Below are 25,890 nucleotides of genomic sequence, written 5' to 3'. Positions count from 1 at the left end.
GAAAGACTGGAGAGCTTGGATTGTTTTCTTTGGGACACTGGGGGGACTTAACTGAGAGGTATAAAGTTATGAGGAGCCTAGATGAGTTAACAGGAAGGATTTATTTCTCTAAGAGAGGGGTTGAAACTCAGGGGTGGAGATTTACAGTGATGGTATTAGAGCAGAAATGAAAAAAATGTTTTCACCCAGAGTGAGAGAGAGACTGTGTGTGTGTGTGTCTGTGTTCTGGAACTCTCTGCCTGAAATGTGACCTACAGAGCTCACGTCTAAAGATAAACTTGCTCGATTTTATTCTTATGTTAATCCAACCTGTGATAGATGTCATTCTGATGTTGCTTCATTGACCCATATGTTTTGGTCTTGTCCTTGTTTACAAAACTATTGGAAAGATATTTTTAATATTATTTCAAGAGTTTTAAATATTAATTTCCAACCACATCCTTTTACCGCAATTTTTGGTCTACCAATGATAGATAATAAGCGTTTATCCGCTTCATCCCAACGAATGATTGCATTTGTTACATTAATGGCTAGAAGATCTATTTTACTGAATTGGAAAGAAATTAACCCTCCAACTGTATTTCAGTGGTTTTCTCAAACTATTTCCTGTTTGAGTTTAGAAAAAATTAGAAGTGTGGTTTTTGATTCTTCAGTTAAATTTGAGGAAACTTGGAGACCATTTATTCAACATTTTCATATGAATTAAATGGTCTGATCCTGAACCTTATTGTTACTATCCTGAATTGTGTGGATGGAGGTTCGGAGTCATCGGCACTACTGTATGTATTTAACATTATGCAATTGCCCATGTTGGTTAGTTTTTTTTAATTAGTTTTTTTTTTAATTCTTTGTTTTTTTGGGGGAGGGTTTTTTTTTCTCCTTTTTCGCTTTTTCTTAATTCCTTTACATTAATACTATGAGTTTGGGAGACTTTATATATTGATTAATACATATCTGATTGTTAATTAATCTATTAATTGTGTACTCTCAAATGTTTTGTACTTATATTTTACTTATGTTTTTCTTAAAATTAATAAAAAGATTTGAAAAGAAAAAGAAATCCTAATAATAATATTTTTGCTTATACAGTACCTGCATGTCAATGTTCTCAGTAGTTCCTTTAAAGCCATGACAGACTGAACACGGGGAGGATGCAGCAGAGTCTAGTGGGAACAGGTCAATCAGGTCTGTGGAGGGACAGTTGACGTTTTGGTTCAGATAAAGGTTCTTGATCTGAAACATTGACTGTCCATTTCCCTCTACAGATGCTGCCTGACCCACTGAGCTTTTCAAGTCGTCACTTTTACTGTCATTTTGACCATAACTGCTGGTACAGTACATAGTAAAAATGAGACATTTTTCAGGACCATGGTGTTACATGACACAGTACAAAAACTAGACTGAACTACATAAAAAAGAGAAAGCTACACTAGACTACAGACCTACACAGGACTGTGTAAAGTGCACAAATCCAAGAGCACAACCTCAGAATGAAGAACGTCTTTTTAAAACTGAAGAGAAATTTCTGCACTGACTCTCCCCTCCCCCATCTACCTGGACCTACCTATTGTCCGTCAGCTCTTGCTCCACTTCTTTATACATGTTACCCTTCTATCTTAACATGCAGATGAAGTTTCTTGACTCAAAACAATGACTGTCCGCTTCCCTCCATAAATGCTGCCTGACCTGAAAGTCAATAGGGCCTCAAGAGCAGATAGCACTCTTACTTAGTTCATCTGTCATTTGAAAATAAAATTGGAGAGGTATATAGACAGGAAAGGAATGGAGGGTTATGGGCTGAGTGTAGGTTGGTGGGACTAGGTGAGAGTAAGCGTTCGGCATGGACTAGAAGGGCCAAGATGGCCTGTTTCCATGCTGCAATGGTTATATGGACTTAGAAGAGAGGAATTCCAGTCACAAATCTAAAACTTTATTTCCTATGTGCACAAGGAAGAATATACATAGCACACCTCATGGTAATCGTGAGACCCTTTAGGATTGTAATAGCTTCGGCATTTTCTCTGCTGTTAGCTACAGGAAAGTCATTGGCAGGATCCTCCTCAATCAGCTCCTCCTAATAGGGAATTCACTCCATGAATTGGAGTGTGAATTACATCCACAATGGACATGATCTCCACTGCTATAGATAATCCCAACCAACCGGTCTGTAAAAGACCCAATTCCAGTGAGACTGGGGTCAACCGCTGGTGTGCCATCGCTTCAATATTCCTGTAATCTTTCAGTCAACAACGTACAGTATAGTGTGCAGATGAATCTTCTAATTGTACACATTCAGAGCCCGAACTCCAAATTAATAAGTGTGCAAGAAGTTGAACTTTATTCTCAACACAAAGATCTACAATGAACTGCTCCAGACATACAGCGCCACACCCTCAATCCTCCAACAATAAAGCTTCATGATGAGACCTTGGTAAATGTGCACAATGCTCTGTACTTGGTAGCCATTAAGACTTTGTGTGCCAAGATGGAAGATGAAGTAACTTTCAATACCTTCCTTTTCATAACTTACAGGGCAAATGTGAGATTGTTGTCACCCCTGGATTGGTGTATGAGGTTGTGTTGCTAACAAGGTAAATTAAAATTAAGGGACACTATCTCACCTCTTGTTCTGTATAACCTTCCAAGAAGAGGACATAAAGAGGTAAATGATGGAAGCAATGGAACGGAAACTTCGGCTTGGTGGGCTAAGGGAAAGAATGAGAATAAGAGATCCTCCACTCTATTGGACAAGAATGTGGAAGCAAAGAAAGCCTGCATTGGAAAGCAGCAGCCAGGGCTTAGACTGCTCGAGAAGGCGACAGATAGGAGGATGGGGAGATTCTGAACAGATTATTTCAAAACAACATTTATTTTCACATATATGTACATATTGGCTCGGGTAGTCACCAAACCAACAACATCCTTCAAGTTAACGAGGGCTGTAGGAGAGCCGCTCCACTCATTAAAGTCCGTATCACAATGTAGATAGACATTAAATGATGCTTAGTTTAATATTCATTTCTGTACAATAGCCACGAAGGGCGGACCAAACTGTTCACTTTCGCTGTCTCCAGATAAATCTGCTTTGAGGCACAACAGGGCTGATCATGAAGCTGGTCACAGTACTGCAGATCAGCCCCAGTCTCTAGGTGATGAACTGTTCGGATCCTTGAGCCACAAGCTGCACCTTAGCTGGCAGAGGTTAGAAGTCCATCGAGCTGTGAGCGAGATAGTCCTTGCGGCCGATGTTGCTGACCTGCTTCGTCTGCATGGCCTCGAGTTTTGGACAGACTGTGATACGATGTCCCAAACCACCACAAAAAGTACAGCCTCGTTCATCTGCAGTGAAGCACAATTACACACAAGGTAAACTCCACAGCCACTGAGCCTCTCACAGCTTTGGCTCCTGCTTGTCAGCAAACTTAAATGATGTGAGCAGTTACAACAGCCAGATCCTTCTCCCAGCCCTGCAACAATGGTGAGGTTCATCCACCGGATCTGTTAAGCAGTCTCAGTGTAAATGGATGGGAGGCAAGGTGTGGGGAGAATGGCATGGGGGATGCAGGAAAGGGAGAGAGAGGGAGATTTCTAAATTACATTTAGATTCCTCCAGCTGCTCGACCCCAGCATCTGCAGTCTCATGTCTCCAAACAGTAGTAGCAGACACAATTTGACATGGAAAAAAAAGTGAGGTCATCCATGCCAAGATAAATTTTAAAAAGCAATGTATTTCTTAAATGAGGAGTGATTAATTGATGTACAGAGGACATGGGTTTTCAACTCACTGAAAGTTAATAGGTAGCTACAGCAAGCAATTAGGAAGGCAACCTGTGCAAATCCTTTACTGCGAGAGGATTTCAGTAGATAATAATAACATCCTGCTCCAATTATTTAGGGCCATGGTAAACAGCGACTGGAGTATTATCTACTGGTCTGGTCTCCCTACCCAAGGAAGCATAAATTGTGATAAAGGAAAAATAGTGAATGTCCCTGGACTGAGTGCTGGGATGGCAGGTTCGCCTGAGAGTGGTGGACAGTTCAAAACTTATAATGGTTATAATTTAGGATGAAGGGGGAGATCTCATTGGAATGTATGGGGCACGGAAATGAATCTAAAATGACATTCTTCTTGACTAGTGAATTTACAATCAGGAATCAGTCTTAATATGGGGGTGGGGTGGGGGGTTCTGTTGCTTAGGTTGGAAAGGGAAAAGGGAAGAAATTTCTTTACCCGAGGGTATTGAACTTTTGAAATTATCTGACAAGTATTCTGACAGTCTGCATCACTGTCTGGTATGGGGGAGGGGGCTACTGCATAGGACCAAAAGAAGCTGCAGAGGGATGTAGATTTAGTCGGCTCCATCTTGGGTACTAGCCTACAAAGTACTCAGGACATCTTCAAGGAGCGGTGTCTCAGAAAGGCAGCATCCATTATTAAGGACCTCCAGCACCCAGGGCATGCCCTTTTCTAATTGTTACCATTAGGTAAGAGGTACCAAAGTCTGAAGGCACACACTCAGTGATTCAGGAACAGCTTCTTCCCCTCTGCCATCCGATTTCTAAATGGACATTGAACCCTTGGACACTAAGTCACTCTTTTTTAAATATATAATATTCATGTTTTTGCATGATTTTTAATCTATTTAATATACATATACCGTATAACATTAACTGAGTAAGATTTACTTATTTATTTATTTATTATTTTTTCCTTCTAGATTAGGTATTGCATTGAACTGCTGCTGCTAAGTTAACAAATTTCACGTCACATGCCGGTGATAATAAACCTGATTCTGATAAGAATGATGTAGAGGTTAAACTGCTCACTATGTTCGAGACTGAGATCAACAGATCTTTATGTATTGAGAGGCGTGAGGGAAATGCTGAAACAGACAGCTGAATAAACAATTAGCCATGGAATGGTGCAATAAGAACAAGAGGCAGAAACCTACTTTCATTCTATTTATTAGCTTATGAATATACATAGATTTAAGATATAACTTTTAAAAACTCAAGTTTGTTAGAATCCACCATCATCTCTCATTGAGGGGAGAGAGAGAGAGTTGTGGTAATTTTAGAAGAAATGTAAATACTCAAGTAGACGCAGCCCTTGTGCAGGCAGATGGAATCAAATGTACCCCTGTGAGTGATCTTGTACACTAATGATCTGAAAATACATGTGTACAGAGCACAATTTCCAAAAGTGCTGATGATGGAACACAAAGGTGGAGTGAGTAACAGGCTTCAGATGACAGGATGGTTTAATGGACAGGTGGATGGCGTAATGGACAGGTGGACGGCGTAATGGACAGGTGGACGGCGTAATGGACAGGTGGACGGCGTAATGGAACTGCTGCAAGCTGAACGGGAAAGGCAATATAAACTAAAGGACACCATTCTGAAAGCAGAACAAAGGGATCAGTTTGTTCACAGTGGTAGGGTGAGTTGAGAAAATGGTTAAAAAACAGGAATACTGGGTTTTATTTTAAAGCAAATAAGTCATAAATTGTATGAAACACTGGCTCAGCCACAGCTGGTGTACAATATCCAGCTCTGGGCACTGCACCTTAGTAAAATTGTGATGGTTTTTGGAGAGGGTGTAGAGATTTATCAAAATGAATCCAGGAATGTGGCATTCATTAAGTGGATACACTTGAGAAGCTGATGTTCTTGATGGCATAGTGAAGACTGAGAGGAGATCTGATCAGCTAACTAAAATTATGAAGCGTACAAAGTAGATGGAAAGAAACATTTCCTGCTGAATTTGAAAAGAACCAAAAACAAGACAAGGATTATTTTTTGTTATACACAAGGATAGGATCTGGAAGGCAAGGCCAGGTGGAGGATTGGAGGCAAGTTGATTGTAATTAGAGTTAATTGGCAAGTTGGATAAGTGATTTAATGAAAAGGATCTGCTGACTGGGGTGAGCAAGGCAGCAGGACTGACTGGATTGATCTCATGTGGAACTGGCCGATGGCCTCCTTCCATACTACAACCATTCTATAATTCATCAAACCTGGGAGGAATTCACTTCTCACTGCATCTCACTGAACCTGAGAGCCTACCCCATCAACCCATCCTGTGTACATGCGGAAAGCAGTCCATCAACTCCTCATAAGTACGGGTGCAGTTTATCCCATGAAACCTACAGTATATAGTGGCAGAAGTGCAGTTTCATGCTTGCCCAGTGTTGAGGGAATACTTTAATACTGCCTCACTACTCTACTGTAATTGCTGCTCTTGCACACCATGCAGGTACTCTCTGTACTAAGGTTGGCAGAAAGACAAAATGGAAACAAACAGGTTCCTGCATAACATCCAGCTTTAAAGGTCGTCCGGCTGTCCCCTCATACAACATGGTGAGTTGAGGCAATAGACCATAATTTTATATTAAATTTTCAAGAATTTTTTCAGATCACTCTTTCCAAGTGTAACTGGAACTGCTTTCAGTACTGCTCAATATACAAAAGTTAAAGCCAAATCTCCCTGGGATACCCCTTATGCAGAACAATTGCTGTTTCCCAACACTGCCTAACAGAAGTTTGAGTTTCCTAGTCTGATGCTCTAATGCAAGACTTTCCACTCCAACATTTCAATGTTAGGTGGAGAGGTTAAACCAGCTGCTATTTGCCAGTGATAAGCCAACATACCTCCGATATCCAGCATGGTTTCATCTCCTGTCTGAAGCACCTGCAGAACAGGTGGGACCTTTTGTTTAGCTTCCAGTAACAGGGCCTTTAGATCCATTAGAACTGACTCGTCTGAAACACACATTAACAAACAAAAATCTGTATTTTAAGAATATATTACTTAAATTTAACATATTGGACATCAAATTCATATAAAGGTTTGGAAACTGAATGACCTTTACATCAAAAGAACAAAGCAACTATTATTGCCCACTGGCTTTTAGATATTAAACATTCATTTTGCTCTGCTGGGTAATTCTTGTCAATGGGGCAATCACCTTGGTTTACCAAATTTATTATATTCCTTGCAACATAACCAAAGGCAGAAATAAAAGGAAGTCAGTGCAGTTGTGTGTCCTGTGAACTATAAGGAAGGAGAAAGCATAGTTCATGGAGAAGTAAGACACATTGCTGTGGTAAGTGTTGCCATTAACAGTGGTAGAATGGAGCTGGAGAAACTAGAATGGAATAGGAGGCAGGGAGGGGATAATCAAGATAGCTGTGAGAATATGTGGCTTTTGATGGTTATAACCTATCTAGTGTTGGAGAAACATAAATCAGGAAACAGGAAGGGAAAGATCAGACATGGACAGAGTAAAGTTCATGCAGGGTGGAGACTGATGAGTTCAGGGCACAAGGAAGAAGTGATGTGTGTATATAGAGTCCTGAGTAGGACTAAAACCATATCCCACAAAGAGATTGGTATAGTTTGGATAAATACAGGTTTCCAACTCTACACTTTGTGTTGGAAGAAGTCAGTGGATGTTCAATGTGAGGACAACTTCAGTGAAGCAAGGGAGGTCGGCGGTAGAGGAAGTCTTCTGCTCCGAGGAAGTGAAGAGCCCCAGGATATCTTGCTGCGGTGTGGGGGGGGGGGGGGGGGGGGGGAGGGCTGGTACAGAGGAACTGTACATCTATAAGGACAATGTGAAGTCAAAGGCCATGGTTGGAAGATTTCCAGCTCTGCAATGAAATCACAGTCGAAAGGAGAGGTACGAGGTGGCATAAGAGAGCTGGTGCTCAAGATGGGTATGACCAATAAACAAAAGCTCTACCCTTGTCAGCAGTACAGAAGATGATAGATAGAATCCAGTACTCCTTCCCATCACCTTGGCCAAGCTCATCCTGAAGGATGAATCAGCAATTCAAGTAAAACATATTTACATTTTTCCTCAGAATAGTTAAATATTGGGTGACATCCAAGTGCTGTGTTCACCCATTTCCAACAACTGCACAATGTAAAACTTATTTTTGTCCAGAATTATACCGGAACAGGAGAGGATCCCCAGTCATCAATCCCTTGGTTTGTTATGGATGCCAAATATGTTTCCTTACTTCTGTTGGGGACTAATAGTCAGAGTCATCACTTACCACAAGCTTTGTTGATAAAAGTTGTTGCTATCCCAGTTTTCCCTGATCTCCCAGTACGTCCAATCCTGTGAACTGAATATTGGGAAAGTATTTAGATTAAATTCCCGAAAGAGGGCTAGACTGACAACAGCTGAACATGTCAGAAACCATTACACTACAGAATACATTGACATGTGGAAACGTAAAGGACAGAGTTTGAAACACCACTGAGGGAGAATGAGGTGCTATTCTCCAGGACCAACAGTTTAAACTAGGGAGGAAAAGTAACAAGTAAAAGTGGATAATTTCAGTGGATAGGATATTAATAAATATACCTAAAAAGGGAATAACAGGAGGTTTCTTATAGGTAGCCTGCAATTCCTGTATCATGGAACACAACCAAGTAACAGCCAAAATGCATGCATGTCTAGAACCGGGGTCTTTGTCTCAAGATAAGGGGCAGTCATTCAGAACAGAGATGGGAAGAAATTTCTTCATTCAGAGTGTTTGTGAATCTTTGGAATTCTCCACCCTAGAGAGCAATGAAGTCTTCAGTCCTGAGTCCCACTGGGTATACACACAACAGACTAATCAGTGTTTGGACATTAAAAGAATCAAAGGGACTTCAGTAAGGCCTTTGACAAGGTCCTGCGTGGGAGGTTAGTTAGGAAGATTCAGTCGCTAGGTATACATGGTGAGGTAGTAAACTGGATTAGACATTGGCTCAATGGGAGTAGTCAGAGAGTGGTAGTGGAGGATTGCTTCTCTGAGTGGAGGCCTGTGACTAGTGGTGTGCCACAGGGATCAGTGCTGGGTCCATTGTTATTTGTCATCTATATCAATGATCTGGATGATAATGTGGTAAATTGGATCAGCAAATTTGCTGATGATACAAAGATTGGAGGTGTAGTGGATAGTGAGAAAGGTTTTCAAAACTTGCAAAGGGATTTGGACCAGCTGGAAAACTGGGCTGAAAAATGGCAGATGGAGTTTAATACAGACAAGTGTGAGGTATTGCACTTTGGAAGGACAAACCAAGGTAGAACATACAAGGTAAATGATAGGACACTGAGGAGTCCAGTAGAACAGAGGGATCTAGGAATACAGATACAAAATTCCCTATAAGTGGCATCACAGGTAGATAGGGTAGTAAAGAGAGCTTTTGGTACATTGGCCTTTATAAATCAAAGTATTGAGTTTAAGAGTTGGAATGTTATGGTGAGGTTGTATAAGGCATTGGTGAGGCCCAATTTAGAGTATTGTGTGCAGTTTTGGTCACCAAATTATAGGAAGGATATTAATAAGGTTGAAAGAGTGCAGAGAAGGTTTACAAGGATGTTGCCGGGACTTGAGAAACTGAGTTATAGAGAAAGGTTGAATAGGTTAGGACTTTATTCCCTGCAGCGTAGAAGAATGAGGGGATATTTGATAGAGGTATATAAAATTATGATGGGTATAGATAGAGTGAATGCAAGCAGGCTTTTTCCACCGAGACTGGGGGAGAAAAAAACCAGAGGACATGGGTTAAGGGTGAAGGGGGAAAAGTCTAAAGGGAACATTGGTGGGGGGGGCTTCACAGAGAGTGGTGGGAGTGTGGAATGAGCTGCCAGATGAAGTGGTAAATGCAGGCTCACTTTTAACATTTAAGAAAAACTTGGACAGGTACATGAATGAGAGGTATATGGAGGGATATGGTCCAGGTGCGGGTCAGTGGGACTAGGCAGAAAAATGGTTTGGCACAGCCAAGAAGGCTGTTTCTGTGCTGTAATGTTCTATGGTTCTATGGGATATAGAGTAAATGCAGGAAATGCCAACAAGGTAAAAGATCAGCCACTGAAAGGAGCAGGCTTGAGGGGAGGAATGGCCTACTTAACCCATTTCTTACATTCTTAGTGTTAAGCAGCAAAACGGGTGGGGGGGGGGGGGGGGGGGGGAGGGGAGAGCATTACCATCTGTTAAAGGATTCCAGAGGAGTTTCATGGGGAAGGAGTGGACAACCTATCCTTGTCACATTGCTCAACATCCTGATGCCAATGATATCCTTTACTTTAGGCCATGAGACCCACACGTTAGCAGCTTCACAGCTGCCTGACTGTATCCCTGAAATGTAGTAGCTTCTTGTTTCCCATGGGCAGTCCTTTGCTACACAGTGCCACATTGTGGGTGGCTCATCTTTAATGCCACGTGGTTTGAGAATGGCACACCACCTGACAAATGGTCACACTCTAAATTCCAGGAGGTGCAGCATGTTCCTCCTGAAACATACGATCCAAAAATTCACAGCCTCCTTAGTGGCTCTGAAATCCTAGGCTCAGCGGAGTCAGTTGTAGGTACTTTCTGCACACAAGGCTCCTGAGACACAAAGTCTCTTGAAGTTCCCACTTACCACAGCAATTGCAGGCCATAGCTCCCGGCTAGCATCTATTATCAAACAATTTTTAAGAGTATCTCATACAGTAAATGTTTCTCTATCCCATTTAGATATGCTTATTAATTTATTACACTTATTGAATTAGTCCAGCCTGTGTTTTTTTTCCATCTTTGCTTCACTAATTTCTCAATGATAATTTTCCAAATAATGCAAGCTCAATTTTTGGTTTAGTGGCTAACAACACCCTTCTTCCTGCTTCAGAGAATTCTCTTGCTCACCAAATGCCTGCTCTTTACACCGAGAATCTCCGCGGAAATGTGCAAAGTATTCGTGGAACAGATGCAAATGGTTTTCTCACCATAATTCTCTATTTCCTCAGGCATGTCGTAGTTAATCACATGCTGAATATTTGGGAAGTCCAAGCCTTTTGATGCAACATCGGTTGCCACAAGCACATCCTTGTTACCTTCCCGGAATGCCTCAATGGCCTTAGTCCGCTCTTCTTGGTCTGGAAAGACACACAATTGGAGCAAATCCTTGTATAGGTTAGGGTTAAATCAATGGGTTGCTGGGCGTTGTGGTGCGAAAGGCTGGAAGGATATAAAACGCACTGTATTTCTAAATACAATAAATAAATACCATTTCTCATTTATTATTATTTGGTTTTCTTGTATTTGCACAGTTTGTAATCTTTTGCACTTTTTTGGTCTATCTTTGTGTGTAGTTCTTCACTGTTTCTATTGTGTTTTTTTGCATCTGCCGTGAATACCCGCAAGAAAATGAATCTCAGGATGTATATAGCAACATGTAAGAACTCGAGTACTTTGATAATAAATCTACTTTGAAGTTCTAGACTGCACGACAATAGCTGCAGGGAGGCACAGAAGTGGCAAGTGCACTTTGATATGGAGAAGTGTGAGGAAATGCAATTCAGGTGAGGTTACTACCTGCATTGCTCCTGTCCCTTCGTCCCTGCCCTCCTGATGATGCTTAATGAGCATCGTTGCTTCCTATAACCTTCACAAAACATCAGATTCAGATGTGAGTGTAGACAGTGTGCACTGGACTCACCTTTCCCTCCATGTATGGCAACAGCTTCCACACCCTTCAAAAGAAGGTATTCATGGATGGCATCCACATCAGCTTTCTTCTCTGCAAATATCAGCACCTGAAAAGGTACATTGAAGCTTGTCATTAATTAACAATGCTCATTAAGTTTCTGAGGAATCAGAAACCCTGACTTTTCTTCAGTTTACACCTTTCTTCAGAATCTATTTTTCTGTTGTTCCTTCAGACATAGCAGCGTATCATATTCTCGGTAATTTTGATTGCAACCTGAAATTCTTTGTTAATACACAGTCCGGGTTGATTGTGCTTCCATTTTTAGATTATATATATGACTCGCACGCACGCACACCATTGTCATACTTAAAGGGCCACCGCTAGGGAACTATGTAAAATGTGGAATGATTTCTTGCCTTTGTGAGAGAGGTCACTACCAAGGGTGCATAAAACTGAGTGTCAGAGGGAAGAGTAACAGTCTTATTTCTGTAAAGAGATGAGGCAGAACCCTCATCACAGATACACGGATGAGCACTTGAAAAGCTGTAACCTACAAGAGTGCAGATCAGGAAAAGGGAAGCGAAGATAACTTTAGTAGCTGCAATTTTGCTCAGCAAGGTCACGTTGGGCCAATTGGCTTCACATAGAACATAGAAATCTAGAGCACGTTACAGACCCTTTGGCCCATAATGTTGTGCCAACCATGTAACCCACCCTAGAAACTGCCTAGAATTTCCCTACTGCACAGCCCTCTGTTTTTCTAAGTTCCATGTACTTATCTGAGACTCTTTTAAAAGACCCTATTGTATCCACCTCTGCCAACACACCATATGCCTTCTTAGAAACACTGTCAACCTGTGCAGCAGCTTTGAGTTTCCTATGGACTCGGACCCCAAGATCTCTCAGATCCTCCACACTGCCAAGAGTCTTACCATTAATACTATATTCTGTCAAAATTTGACCTACTAAAATGAACCACTTCACACTGATCTAGGTTGAACTCCATCTGTCACTTCTCAGCCCAGCTTTGCATCCTATCAATGTCCTGCTGTAACCTCTGACAGCCCTCCACACTATCCACAACACCCCAACCTTTGTGTCATCAGCAAATTTACTAACCAATCCCTCCACTTCCTCGTCCAGGTCATTTATAAAAATCACAAAGAGGAAGAGGTCCCGGAACAGAACCCTGTGGAACACCACTGGTCACCGACCCTTCATGCAGAATACGATCCCTCTACAACCACACATCCACAAAGCAAGGTCTCCTTGGATCCCATGCCTCTTTACTTTCTGAATGAGCCTTGCATGGGGAACCTTATCAAATGCCTTGCTGAAATCCATATACACTAATCCACTGCTCAACCACATCAATGTGTTTTGTTACATCCTTAAAGAATACAATCAGGCTCGTAAGGCACGACCTGCCCTTGACAAAGCCATGCTGACTATCCCTAATCAGATTATGTCTCTCCAAATGCTTGTAAATCCTGCCTCTCAGGATCTTCTCCAACAACTTGCCCACCACTGAAGTAAAACTCAGAATCAGGTTTATTATCACCTAATGTGATGTGAAATTTGTTAACTTAGCAGTAGCAGTTCAATGCAATACATAACATAGAAGAGGGAAAAATAAATAAATTTTAAAAAATAAGTAAATCAATTACAGTATACGTATATTGAACAGTTTTAAAACAATGCAAAAAAACAGAAACTCTGTATTTAAAAAAGTGAGGTAGTGTCCAAGGGTTCAATGTCCATTTAGGAATCGGATGGTAGAGGGGAAGGAGCTGTTCCTGAATCACTGAGTATGTGCCTTCAGCCTTCTGTACTTCCCACCGGATGGTTACAGTGAGAAAAGGGCATACTCTGGGTGCTAGAGGTCCTTAATAATGGACGCTGCCTTTCTGAGACACCACTCCCTGAAGATGTCCTGGGTACTTTATAGGCTAGTACCCAAAATGGAGCTGACTAGATTTACAACCCTCTGCAGCTTCTTTCGGTCCTGTGCATTAGTCCCCCATCACCCCCCACACACATACCAGACAGTGATGCAACCTGTCAAGAATGCTTTCCACAGTGCATCTCTCAAAGTTTTTGAGTGTATTTGTTGAAATACCAAATCTCTTCAAACTCCTATTGAAATTTCGTCGCTGTCTTGCCTTCTTTATAACTACATCAACAAGTTGGGACCAGGTTAGATCCTCAGAGATCTTGACCCCCCCAGGAACTTGAAACTGCTCACTCTCTCCACTTCTGATCCCTCTGTGAGGATTGATATGTGTTCCTTCGTCTTACCCTTCCTGAAGTCCACAACCAACTCTTTCATCTTACTGGCGTTGAGTGCCAGGTTGTTGCTGCGACACCACTCCACTAAGTTGGCATATCTCACTCCTGTATGCCCATTCATCACCACATGAGATTCTACCAACAATGGTTGTATCATCAGCAAATTTATAGATGGTATCTGAGCTATGCCTGGCCACACAGTCATGTGTATATAGAGAGTAGAACAGTGGGCTATGCACACACCCCTGAGGTGCACCAGTGTTGATTGTCAGCAAGGAGGAGATGTTATCACCAATCCGCACACATTATGGTCTTCTGTTTAGGAAGTCGAGGATCCAATTGCAGAGGGAGGGACAGAGGCCCAGGTTCTGCAACTTCTCAATCAGGATTGTGGGAATGATGGTATTAAATGCTGAGCTATAGTCAATGAACAGCATCCTGACATAGGTGTTTGTATTGTCCAGGTGGTCCAAAGCCATGTGGAGAGCCAGTGAGATTGCATCTGCCGTTGACCTATTGTGATAGACAAATTGCAATGGGTCCAGGTCCTTGCTGAGGCAGGAGTTCAGTCTAGTCATGACCAGCCTCTCAAAGCATTTCATCACTGTCGATGTGAGTGCTACTGGGCGGTAGTCATCAAGGCAGTTCACATTATTCTTAGGCACTGGTGTAATTGTTGCCTTTTTGAAGCAAGTGGGAACTTCTCCCTGTAGCAGTGAGAGGTTGAAAATGTCCTTGAATACTCCGGCCAGTTGATCGACACAGGTTTTCAGAGCCTTACCAGGTACTCCACCGGGACCTTCTGCCTTGCGAGGGTTCACTCTCTTTAAAGACAGCTTAACATCGGCCCCTGAGACAGAGATCACAGTGTCATCAGGTGCAGTAGGGATTATCACAGCTGTAGTTATATTCTCCCTTTCAAAGCGCAGGCATTGAGTTTGTCTGGTAGTGAAGCATCACTGCTATTGGGTTTCGCTTTGTAGGAAATAATGTCTGCAAACCCTGCGAGAGTTGTCATACAACCAACGTCGCCTCCAACCTCGTTAAGAATTGTCTCTTTGCCCTTGAAATAGCCCTCTGCAAATCATATCTGGTTTTCTGGTACAGACTTAAATGCCACAGATCTAGTCTTCAGCAGACAAATGTACAGTAAGTCTTTGTAGGCACACACTCATCCACACAGGTTTAAATGAAGTTGGTAACAACTGCAGCATACTCACTCAGATTTGGAGATGAATCCCTGAAGACAGTCCAGTCCACTGCTTCAAAGCAGTCCTGTAGGCGCTCCTGTGCTTCCCTTGTCCAAACCTTCTTGGTCCTCACTACTGGTGCTGCTGTCTTCAGTCTCTGCCTATACTCAGGGAGTAGAAGTACAGCCAGGTGATCAGACTTCCCGAAGTGAGGGCGTGGAATAGCAAGGTAGGCATTCTTGATGGTGGTGGCGTTGTGATGGTCCAGTGTGTTGTTTCCTATGGTATTGCAAGTGATCTGTTGATGGTAATTGCTTAGTGATTTTTTTCAGACTGGCCTGATTAAAATCTCCCAAAACGATGGCAAAGGCATTAGGGTACACTGTTTTGTGCACGTTGATCCCATTGCTCAGATCATCTTAAGACTGCCTGATATTGGCTTGAGGTGGAATGTACTGCTACCAAAATGATCCCAGAGAACTCCCGTGGTAGGTAAAAAGGACTACACTTTACTACTAGACATTCCAGGTCTGGTGAGCAGAATTGGGACAGCACTGACACGTTTGTGCACCAGGAAGAGCTGATCATGAGGCATACTCCTCTAACTCTGCTTTTGAGAGAGTAGAGGTCTATAGATCTATCCTGACGGTGTATAGTAAACCTATCAACCTGAATCACTGCATCCAGTATGGAAGGGGTTAACCAGGATTCCGTGAAACAAAGGACACATGGTCCTAATGTCCTTCTGATTCAGCACCCTGGCTCTGAGATCATCGATTTTATTCACCAAAGAATGCACGTTTGCCAGCAAGATAGTCGATGTTGGGAGTTTAAAACACTGTTTCCTTAAACGGACTCATAACCCCGATCTGCACACGCACTTCCTCCGAGGTACCCTATGTGGGCACTTCCGATCATAATCGGTGTTGTTTCCACCAGTTTTAAGCATCGATAGTTTGTTCAAACGCATTAAGACATCTTTATTGACTGTACTAACCTTGGAAGCAGTTGTGCTTTTTAGCTGTATCAGGCTGAAACAGGAATATTTAATCATACTCGAATGGCGCCTGGGCTCACTGGTCTATAATTTCCTGGGTTATTTCTATCCCTTTCTTGAACAAGGGAACAATATCCTCCCATCCTCTGGTACTTCTCCCATCCCTATTGATAATGCACTCACTTCCCAGAGTAGCCTGGGGTATATCTCTTCTGGTCCCAGCGACATCTAGCTTAATGCTTTTCAAAAGCTCCAGCACATCCTCTTTCTTAACGTATATCTGCTCAAATGTTTTAGTCTGCTGTAAGTCATCTCCACAATTGCCAAGGTCCTTTTCCCTGGTGAATACTAAAGCAAAGTGTTCATTAAGTACCTCCGCTACTTTCTCCGACTCCATGCATGTTTCCACTACAGGTAGTCCCCGAGTTACGAATGTTCAACTTACGGACAACTCGTACTTATGAACTGAGGAAGGAGAACGCCGTCCACCATTTCAAGTCATTGCCGTTGACACTGTGTTGAGTGTTTAACTTTGTATTTGGCTTAAATTTTTCTTAGTAAGATTCACCCTGACCCCACCTGCCTGTTCCGGTCGGCTGATGGCGCAGTGAGATCAGCGCCGGGCTGGAAAACGGAGTTTCCCGAGTTCGATCCAGTGACAGATCGTTCCCGTGCCGGGTTGATGTCGATCCAGTGACTCCGTACCATCCGTGCCGGGTTGATGTCAAGCTCGCAAATCGACCTCGTAAAAAAAAACACCGCCACCTCCAGTTTAAATTCCCACGCAGAATATTGTGGATGATCAAATACCCAAACCCAGCACAGCCCCCACTTGTCCCATTTAGCCTGTCTCAATGCGATGGTCCTTAGGACCCAGTGGACCTCGGGAGCCAGCAGGGCTCGGGACCCTCCGCCCACAGTGTTTCTCTTCCATTGAAGGGAAGCAATTACGATTGAAAGTAAAGTGGAAATAATAAAGCATTTGGAAAGAGGTGAAACGCCATCGGTAATTGGAAAAACGTCAGGCTACAGTTGGTCAGCGATCAGAACAATTTTAAAGGATAACGGATAAAGTGAGAATAATGGAGCATTTGAAAGGCTCTGCCCTGATGAAAGCTAAAATTATTACTAAGTAACGCAGTGGTTTAATTATTGGAATACATACGTTTCTTAAGTGTTTTATATGAATAGGAAGGTAAAATACATATTATATATTAAGACAAAAGTTTGACTAACTGACGCTAAATAATATTGGATGTACTTGTTCCAACTTCCATACAAATCCGACTTAAAGACGGACTCAGGAACGGAACTCATATGTAACCCGGGGACTGCCTGTATTGCACCTGATTCGACCTATTCTCACACGGCTCACCCTCTTGCTCTTCACATACTTATAGAATGCCTTGGCATTTTCCTTAATCTTGCTCGCCAAGGCCTGCTCATTCTTCCTTCTAGCTCTCCTAATTTCATTCTTAAGCTCCTTTCTGGCAACCTTATAATTTTTTAGAGCTCTATCTGTACCTGGTTTCTTGAACCTTTTGTAAGCTTTTCTTTTAACAGGATTTTCCACATCCTTTGTACAACATGGTTCCATCCCTTCCCTGCCTCACTGGAACATACCTACAGTGAGCACCGTGCAGAACATCCTTCCCCTGCCTCAATGGAACATACCTACAGAGAGCACCGTGCAGAACACCCTTCCCCTGCCTCAATGGAACATACCTACAGAGAGCACCGTGCAGAACATCCTTCCCCTGCCTCAATGGAACATACCTACAGAGAGCACCGTGCAGAACATCCTTCCCCTGCCTCACTGGAACATACCTACAGAGAACACCGTGCAGAACATCCTTCCCCTGCCTCACTGGAACATACCTACAGTGAGCACCGTGCAGAACATCCTTCCCCTGCCTCAAAGGAACATACCTACAGAGAGCACCGTGCAGAACATCCTTCCCCTGCCTCACTGGAACATACCTACAGAGAGCACCGTGCAGAACATCCTTCCCCTGCCTCACTGGAACATACCTACAGAGAGCACCGTGCAGAACATCCTTCCCCTGCCTCAATGGAACATACCTACAGAGAGCACCGTGCAGAACATCCTTCCCCTGCCTCAATGGAACATACCTACAGAGAGCACCGTGCAGAACATCCTTCCCCTGCCTCACTGGAACATACCTACAGAGAGCACCGTGCAGAACATCCTTCCCCTGCCTCACTGGAACATACCTACAGAGAGCACCGTGCAGAACATCCTTCCCCTGCCTCAATGGAACATACCTACAGAGAGCACCGTGCAGAACACCCTTCCCCTGCCTCAATGGAACATACCTACAGAGAGCACCGTGCAGAACACCCTTCCCCTGCCTCAATGGAACATACCTACAGAGAGCACCGTGCAGAACACCCTTCCCCTGCCTCAATGGAACATACCTACAGAGAGCACCGTGCAGAACACCCTTCCCCTGCCTCACTGGAACATACCTACAGAGAGCACCGTGCAGAACATCCTTCCCCTGCCTCAATGGAACATACCTACAGAGAGCACCGTGCAGAACATCCTTCCCCTGCCTCACTGGAACATACCTACAGAGAGCACCGTGCAGAACATCCTTCCCCTGCCTCACTGGAACATACCTACAGAGAGCACCGTGCAGAACATCCTTCCCCTGCCTCAATGGAACATACCTACAGAGAGCACCGTGCAGAACACCCTTCCCCTGCCTCAATGGAACATACCTACAGAGAGCACCGTGCAGAACATCCTTCCCCTGCCTCAATGGAACATACCTACAGAGAGCACCGTGCAGAACATCCTTCCCCTGCCTCAATGGAACATACCTACAGAGAGCACCGTGCAGAACATCCTTCCCCTGCCTCACTGGAACATACCTACAGAGAGCACCTTGCAGAACATCCTTCCCCTGCCTCAATGGAACATACCTACAGAGAGCACCGTGCAGAACATCCTTCCCCTGCCTCAATGGAACATACCTACAGAGAGCACCGTGCAGAACATCCTTCCCCTGCCTCAATGGAACATACCTACAGAGAGCACCGTGCAGAACATCCTTCCCCTGCCTCACTGGAACATACCTACAGAGAGCACCGTGCAGAACATCCTTCCCCTGCCTCACTGGAACATACCTACAGAGAGCACCGTGCAGAACATCCTTCCCCTGCCTCACTGGAACATACCTACAGAGAGCACCGTGCAGAACATCCTTCCCCTGCCTCAATGGAACATACCTACAGAGAGCACCGTGCAGAACATCCTTCCCCTGCCTCACTGGAACATACCTACAGAGAGCACCGTGCAGAACATCCTTCCCCTGCCTCAATGGAACATACCTACAGAGAGCACCGTGCAGAACACCCTTCCCCTGCGTTAATGGAACATACCTACAGAGAGCACCGTGCAGAACACCCTTCCCCTGCCTCAATGGAACATACCTACAGAGAGCACCGTGCAGAACATCCTTCCCCTGCCTCAATGGAACATACCTACAGAGAGCACCGTGCAGAACACCCTTCCCCTGCCTCAATGGAACATACCTACAGAGAGCACCGTGCAGAACACCCTTCCCCTGCCTCAATGGAACATACCTACAGAGAGCACCGTGCAGAACATCCTTCCCCTGCCACAATGGAACATACCTACAGAGAGCACCGTGCAGAACATCCTTCCCCTGCCTCACTGGAACATACCTACAGAGAGCACCTTGCAGAACATCCTTCCCCTGCCTCAATGGAACATACCTACAGAGAGCACCGTGCAGAACATCCTTCCCCTGCCTCAATGGAACATACCTACAGAGAGCACCGTGCAGAACATCCTTCCCCTGCCTCAATGGAACATACCTACAGAGAGCACCGTGCAGAACATCCTTCCCCTGCCTCACTGGAACATACCTACAGAGAGCACCGTGCAGAACATCCTTCCCCTGCCTCACTGGAACATACCTACAGAGAGCACCGTGCAGAACATCCTTCCCCTGCCTCACTGGAACATACCTACAGAGAGCACCGTGCAGAACATCCTTCCCCTGCCTCAATGGAACATACCTACAGAGAGCACCGTGCAGAACATCCTTCCCCTGCCTCAATGGAACATACCTACAGAGAGCACCGTGCAGAACATCCTTCCCCTGCCTCAATGGAACATACCTACAGAGAGCACCGTGCAGAACATCCTTCCCCTGCCTCACTGGAACATACCTACAGAGAGCACCGGGCAGAACATCCTTCCCCTGCCTCAATGGAACATACCTACAGAGAGCACCGTGCAGAACATCCTTCCCCTGCCTCAATGGAACATACCTACAGAGAGCACCGTGCAGAACATCCTTCCCCTGCCTCACTGGAACATACCTACAGAGAGCACCGTGCAGAACATCCTTCCCCTGCCTCACTGGAACATACCTACAGAGAGCACCGTGCAGAACATCCTTCCCCTGCCTCAATGGAACATACCTACAGAGAGCACCGTGCAGAACATCCTTCCCCTGCCTCAATGGAACATACCTACAGAGAGCACCGTGCAGAACATCCTTCCCCTGCCTCACTGGAACATACCTACAGAGAGCACCGTGCAGAACATCCTTCCCCTGCCTCAATGGAACATACCTACAGAGAGCACCGTGCAAAACATCCTTCCCCTGCCTCAATGGAACATACCTACAGAGAGCACCGTGCAGAACATCCTTCCCCTGCCTCAATGGAACATACCTACAGAGAGCACCGTGCAGAACATCCTTCCCCTGCCTCACTGGAACATACCTACAGTGAGCACCGTGCAGAACATCCTTCCCCTGCCTCAATGGAACATACCTACAGAGAGCACCGTGCAGAACATCCTTCCCCTGCCTCACTGGAACATACCTACAGTGAGCACCGTGCAGAACATCCTTCCCCTGCCTCAATGGAACATACCTACAGAGAGCACCGTGCAGAACATCCTTCCCCTGCCTCAATGGAACATACCTACAGAGAGCACCGTGCAGAACATCCTTCCCCTGCCTCAATGGAACATACCTACAGAGAGCACCCTGCAGAACATCCTTCCCCTGCCTCACTGGAACATACCTACAGAGAGCACCGTGCAGAACATCCTTCCCCTGCCTCACTGGAACATACCTACAGAGAGCACCGTGCAGAACATCCTTCCCCTGCCTCACTGGAACATACCTACAGAGAGCACCGTGCAGAACATCCTTCCCCTGCCTCAATGGAACATACCTACAGAGAGCACCGTGCAGAACACCCTTCCCCTGCCTCAATGGAACATACCTACAGAGAGCACCGTGCAGAACATCCTTCCCCTGCCTCAATGGAACATACCTACAGAGAGCACCACGCAGAACATCCTTCCCCTGCCTCAATGGAACATACCTACAGAGAGCACCGTGCAGAACATCCTTCCCCTGCCTCAATGGAACATACCTACAGAGAGCCCCGTGCAGAACATCCTTCCCCTGCCTCAATGGAACATACCTACAGAGAGCACCATGCAGAACATTTGCCACGTCTGCCGTGCATTTCCTGAGAAAATCTGCTCCCAAGTTCCTGCCTAATATCATCATATTTCCCCCACCCCAATTAAATGCTTTCCCAAATTGTCTGCTCCTATCCCTCTCCAGTGCTATGGCAAAGGAGATAAGAGTTGTGATCACTATCTCCAAAATGCTCTTCAACTGAGAGATCTGACACTTGACCAGGTTCATTTCCCAATACCAGATCAAGTACAGCCTCTCCTCCAGTTGGTTTTTCTACATATTACATCAGGAAACCCTTCCTGAACACACCTAACAAACTCTACTACATTAAAACCCCTTGCTCTAAGGAGATGCCGGTCAATATTAGGAAAGCTAAAATTTCCCATCACAATAACCCTATTATTATTGCACCATTCCAGAATCTGCCTCCTTATCTGCTCCTCGATATCCCTGTTCTATTGGGGGGGGGGGGGTCCTAAAAGAAAACCACCCAGTAGTTATTACTCCCTTCCTGTTTCTAACTTCCACCCACAGAGACTCTGTAGATAATCCCTCCATGTCTTCCTCCTTTTCTGCCACTGTGATACCATCCCTGATAAGCAATGCACTCCCCACCTCTTTTGCCTCCCTTCCTGTCCTTTTTGAAACATCTAAAGCCTGACATAGTCAGCAGCCATTCCTGCTCCTGATACATCCAAGTCTCTGTAATGGCCACAACTTCGTAGTTTCACGTATTGATCCACGCTCTAAGTTCATCGGCCTTGCTTGTGAAACTCCTTGCATTAAAATAGACACATCTCAAACCATCTGACTAAGTGCATCTTTACACTATGGTCTGTCTATCCTTCCTCACAAACTCCTTACAAGCAGTCTCTACTTGTGGCTTCTGGCGGTATTGTAAATTTCTACACACATTTATACATTCATGATGCACACACAACTAACAGAGCACACAAGTGAAGCCCAAATGCAACTGTGCGTTAACACCTTCATACATGTACAAACAGGCACCCACAAACATGTAAAAAATACACAATTATAGACACATACACACAGGTATTCATGCACTTTACATAACCTAACAAAGCATTCCAAAGCAGCTTCACAGGAATGTTATCAAATAAGTGAGTCTGAGTTGGTGCACAGGTGACAGATGGAATTCAGTATCATAGCTTAAGATAATGAACCTGCAGACAGCAAACAAATCAAGGGAATAATGGGATACTAACAAGTGCAGAGAGGCAGAGGAAATTTGGAGCAGATGCCTTTCATTTTGAAGGTAGTAAGGGAGAGGAGAAAATGGCGATGAATGCACACATGATATCTGTGTTTAGCAGCCAGAACATATAACATTTAGAAGACCAAACAAGAACTGCACAAAATAGTTTCAAGGCCACAGCTAGGGAACTGTGTACAATGTGGAATGATTTATTGCCTTTGTGTGAGAGGTCACTACCTAGGGTTCATAACACTGAATGTGTCAGAGGGAAGTGTAACAATCTTATTTCTGTAAAGAGATACAGTTGGCCCCCGTTTTTCGAACGTTTGCTTTACAACAGCTCGCTGTTACGAAAGACCTACATTAGTACTTGTTTTTGCTAACTAAAGAGGATTTTCGCTTTTATGAAAAAAAGGCACCCGCTTTATACGCGTGTTTACCCCGAGAAAGACTACAATGACCATGAAGCTTTGTGCAGGCAGTTGTGTGCGCATGCGTGTACGTGCTGATTTTTTTTCTCCAAATTGATTTTGGTTCGCTGTCTTCCTGATTTTGGTAAGTGAAACTACACCATACATACAATATTTCTACTTTATATAGGCTGTATATTTATCATATCGTTCCAGCTTTTACTATATGTTCGTGTTATTTTAGGTTTTATGTGCTATTTGGTATGATTTGGTAGGTTATTTTTTGGGTCTGGGAACGCTCAAAAATTTTTCCCACATAAATTAATGGTAATTGCTTCTTCGCTTTACGGCATTTCGGCTTACAAAGGTTTCATAGGAACGCTCCACCTTCGGATAGCGGGGGAAACCTGTACATGGATGAGCATTTGAAAAGCTGTAACCTACAGGACTGAAAATCAGGAAAAAGGAAGTGAAGGTAACTTTAGCAGCTCCAATTTTGCTCAGTAAGGTCATGTTGGGCCAGTTGGCCTCTGGCTGTATTGTAAATTTCTTGCAGGTTTGTGAAAGACTGGATGGCAAAGCTGCAGGAGATGATGTGACAAAGGTTGAGTCAATGAGATGAAGAGGTCAGGAGGTAATTAAAAAGGTAGAAGGTGCTCATTGAAGAATTCAAAAGCAATGAGAACATTAAATCTGAGTTGTTGCTTCACTAAGCAACATAACCAACAAGTATAGGTGCAACAGAATGGGATGCATTACAAATACAAACAGGCACAGCAGATAGAATGAGGGTGACAGTCGGGGGTCATTGGGAAATAATTTCTAGTAATAACACAGGAATGGGTGAGGGTTTAAGCTAATAGCCTGACACTGCTCAGGTCAGGTCAGTGTGGCCCAAAACAGAAAACCTAAGAGGAGGACGATAAGTCAAGGATGAAAATCTTCTCAGTCAGAGTTGCATTGGATGACATCAGTTTCAGTCCACTGCTGGAGATTACAGCTGAATGGAAGGACACTGGCTAAGATGGAGACAGAACCTGGATGATGCAACAGATTGAAGGACAGATTTGAAAGTAGTTAAATTAAATACTTGGCTCACTGAAGTTCAGCAAACCACAGAGATGGCTACCAGGTATTGATCTGGCCACTCATTTCACATTCCACAGAGTGCCACAATGAAGAGGTGGGGTCTTCCTTTACCGGAGGTGGAGTCTTCTGTAGACATTCCAGTAAGTAAACCATCTTAGCTTCTTCCTTCACATATTCGACTTCCTAAACACAAGTAGACATTACCTTGTCATTTACCATGGTGAGCACAAAAAAACCCTCTAAAACAAAACCATGTATCAGCTGTGAATATGGAATTGTGGGAATCTTCCTACATGTAAACCCCTATTTATTAAGTTTCAGAGTCCTCAGCTCACTAACCTCTTCAAAATGTGACACCCAAGAAGTTCCAAGGAAGGGGACAATGAGAGAGGGGTGGAAGAGAAGGGCAAGGAAGTTGGGGGAGAAAGGAAAGAAAGGGATGTCAGAGAAGTGGAAGGTAAAGCATAGGCAAGGAATGGCAGGGAGAGATAGGGGTCAGGGAATTAAGTAGAGTTGTGGGGCAGGGACAGACAGCAAAATTGTGTACACCTGCATTCACTGTCCTCCTATCCAAAGAAACCAGCAGAAGCAGTGGAAAGAGAGATGGGGAAGGAATGATAGCAAGAAGACAAGTTCAAGGTGGAAGTGGGATGGAGCAAAGGAAAGGAGGAATGGTAGGGTGTGGAGAAGATGACAGAAGAGAGGGACAGGGAAAAATGGTAAAGGAAGAGAAGAAGATATGGAAGAGGTAAAACAATGAAAGGCTAGAGGAAAGGAGATAAGAGAGAGAGCCTGGGCAGCAGAGGGCAGAAAAAGGAAGGGGAAGGGAGGAACCAGAGAGGTGAAGAGGCAGGGGTGGGGGGAGGGGGGGAAACAACAAAAGAAATTCAGGGAGGCAGGTTCGAGCACTTGAAACCTGTACCTGAAAGCTACAGACCAGGGTGGGGAGGGGGAATGGGAATAATCGATTTTTCATTGGCACAGTCACAATGGGGTGAATTCCCTCTTCCAATGCCACAATTTTTCATAATTTCTCAGAAAAAAATGTACATTTTGCCAAGAAGTTGTAGTTTTTGAAGTGGCATGTGGTCGCTGTGCCATACAGGCTCTACATGAACCTCACCTGGATCACATCAAGGCTGGCAGCTCCAGCCCGACCCACATTGATGGTGATGGGCTTCACAAGAGCACTCTTGGCAAAGTTCTGGATCTTCTTTGGCATCGTGGCACTGAAGAGAAGAGTCTGGCGCTGGCCCTGCAGGATGGTCAGAGTGAGAGAGCACAGTACAGACAAATTACACGAGAGCTGCTCAGGGAGGAAGCTGCCTCTATTAGAGTAAAGGGCAACAGTTGCAAACAGCTGAGTGAACACACTCAAAACCAACCCCTACACAGAAAGACACTGCGATCAGTGCTGGGAGCGGGAGGGTACGGAAGAATGTTCAAAGTCATGGCTTGGAAAAGGGATAAACAAAATATTAATACAACAATAACCAAATGACCAACCTTAGGCAAAGAGCAAATAATCAAAGTACATTTATTATAAAAGTATGTATAGTTGATACAACATTGAGCTTCATCTCCTTCAAAATGTCAATTTGTTAAAGTGGTCATTCCCCTTTACCTGAAGGAAATGGGTGGGGGGGGGGGGGGGAAGAGTGCCCCGGGGGGGGGGGGTCGCACCCCTCCACCCAGGGTGTGAAGTTTATTCTACTACATCAG

The 25,890-nt window shown here is 44.2% G+C and overlaps 1 protein-coding gene across 1 annotated transcript in view; it reads right to left on the bottom strand.

Moving 5' to 3' along the window:
- Nucleotides 1-2,311: 2,311 nt before the first annotated feature.
- The window catches only part of ddx41 (DEAD-box helicase 41), a 50,891-nt gene continuing 27,312 nt past the window's right edge, over nucleotides 2,312-25,890 (bottom strand). The window contains exons 11-17 of the mRNA XM_073026708.1: nucleotides 25,292-25,423; nucleotides 24,280-24,351; nucleotides 11,483-11,579; nucleotides 10,770-10,919; nucleotides 8,062-8,133; nucleotides 6,652-6,762; nucleotides 2,312-3,339 (exon numbers count right to left, since the gene is read on the bottom strand). Of these exons, the coding sequence (XP_072882809.1) occupies nucleotides 3,203-3,339; nucleotides 6,652-6,762; nucleotides 8,062-8,133; nucleotides 10,770-10,919; nucleotides 11,483-11,579; nucleotides 24,280-24,351; nucleotides 25,292-25,423 (771 nt within the window). The 3' untranslated portion in view covers nucleotides 2,312-3,202. The remainder of the gene's footprint in view (nucleotides 3,340-6,651; nucleotides 6,763-8,061; nucleotides 8,134-10,769; nucleotides 10,920-11,482; nucleotides 11,580-24,279; nucleotides 24,352-25,291; nucleotides 25,424-25,890) is intronic.

Source organism: Hemitrygon akajei, chromosome 22, assembly GCF_048418815.1.
Source record: "Hemitrygon akajei chromosome 22, sHemAka1.3, whole genome shotgun sequence".
Classification (NCBI taxonomy): Eukaryota; Metazoa; Chordata; class Chondrichthyes; order Myliobatiformes; family Dasyatidae; genus Hemitrygon; species Hemitrygon akajei.
This window is presented reverse-complemented; position numbering and strand designations above follow the sequence as displayed.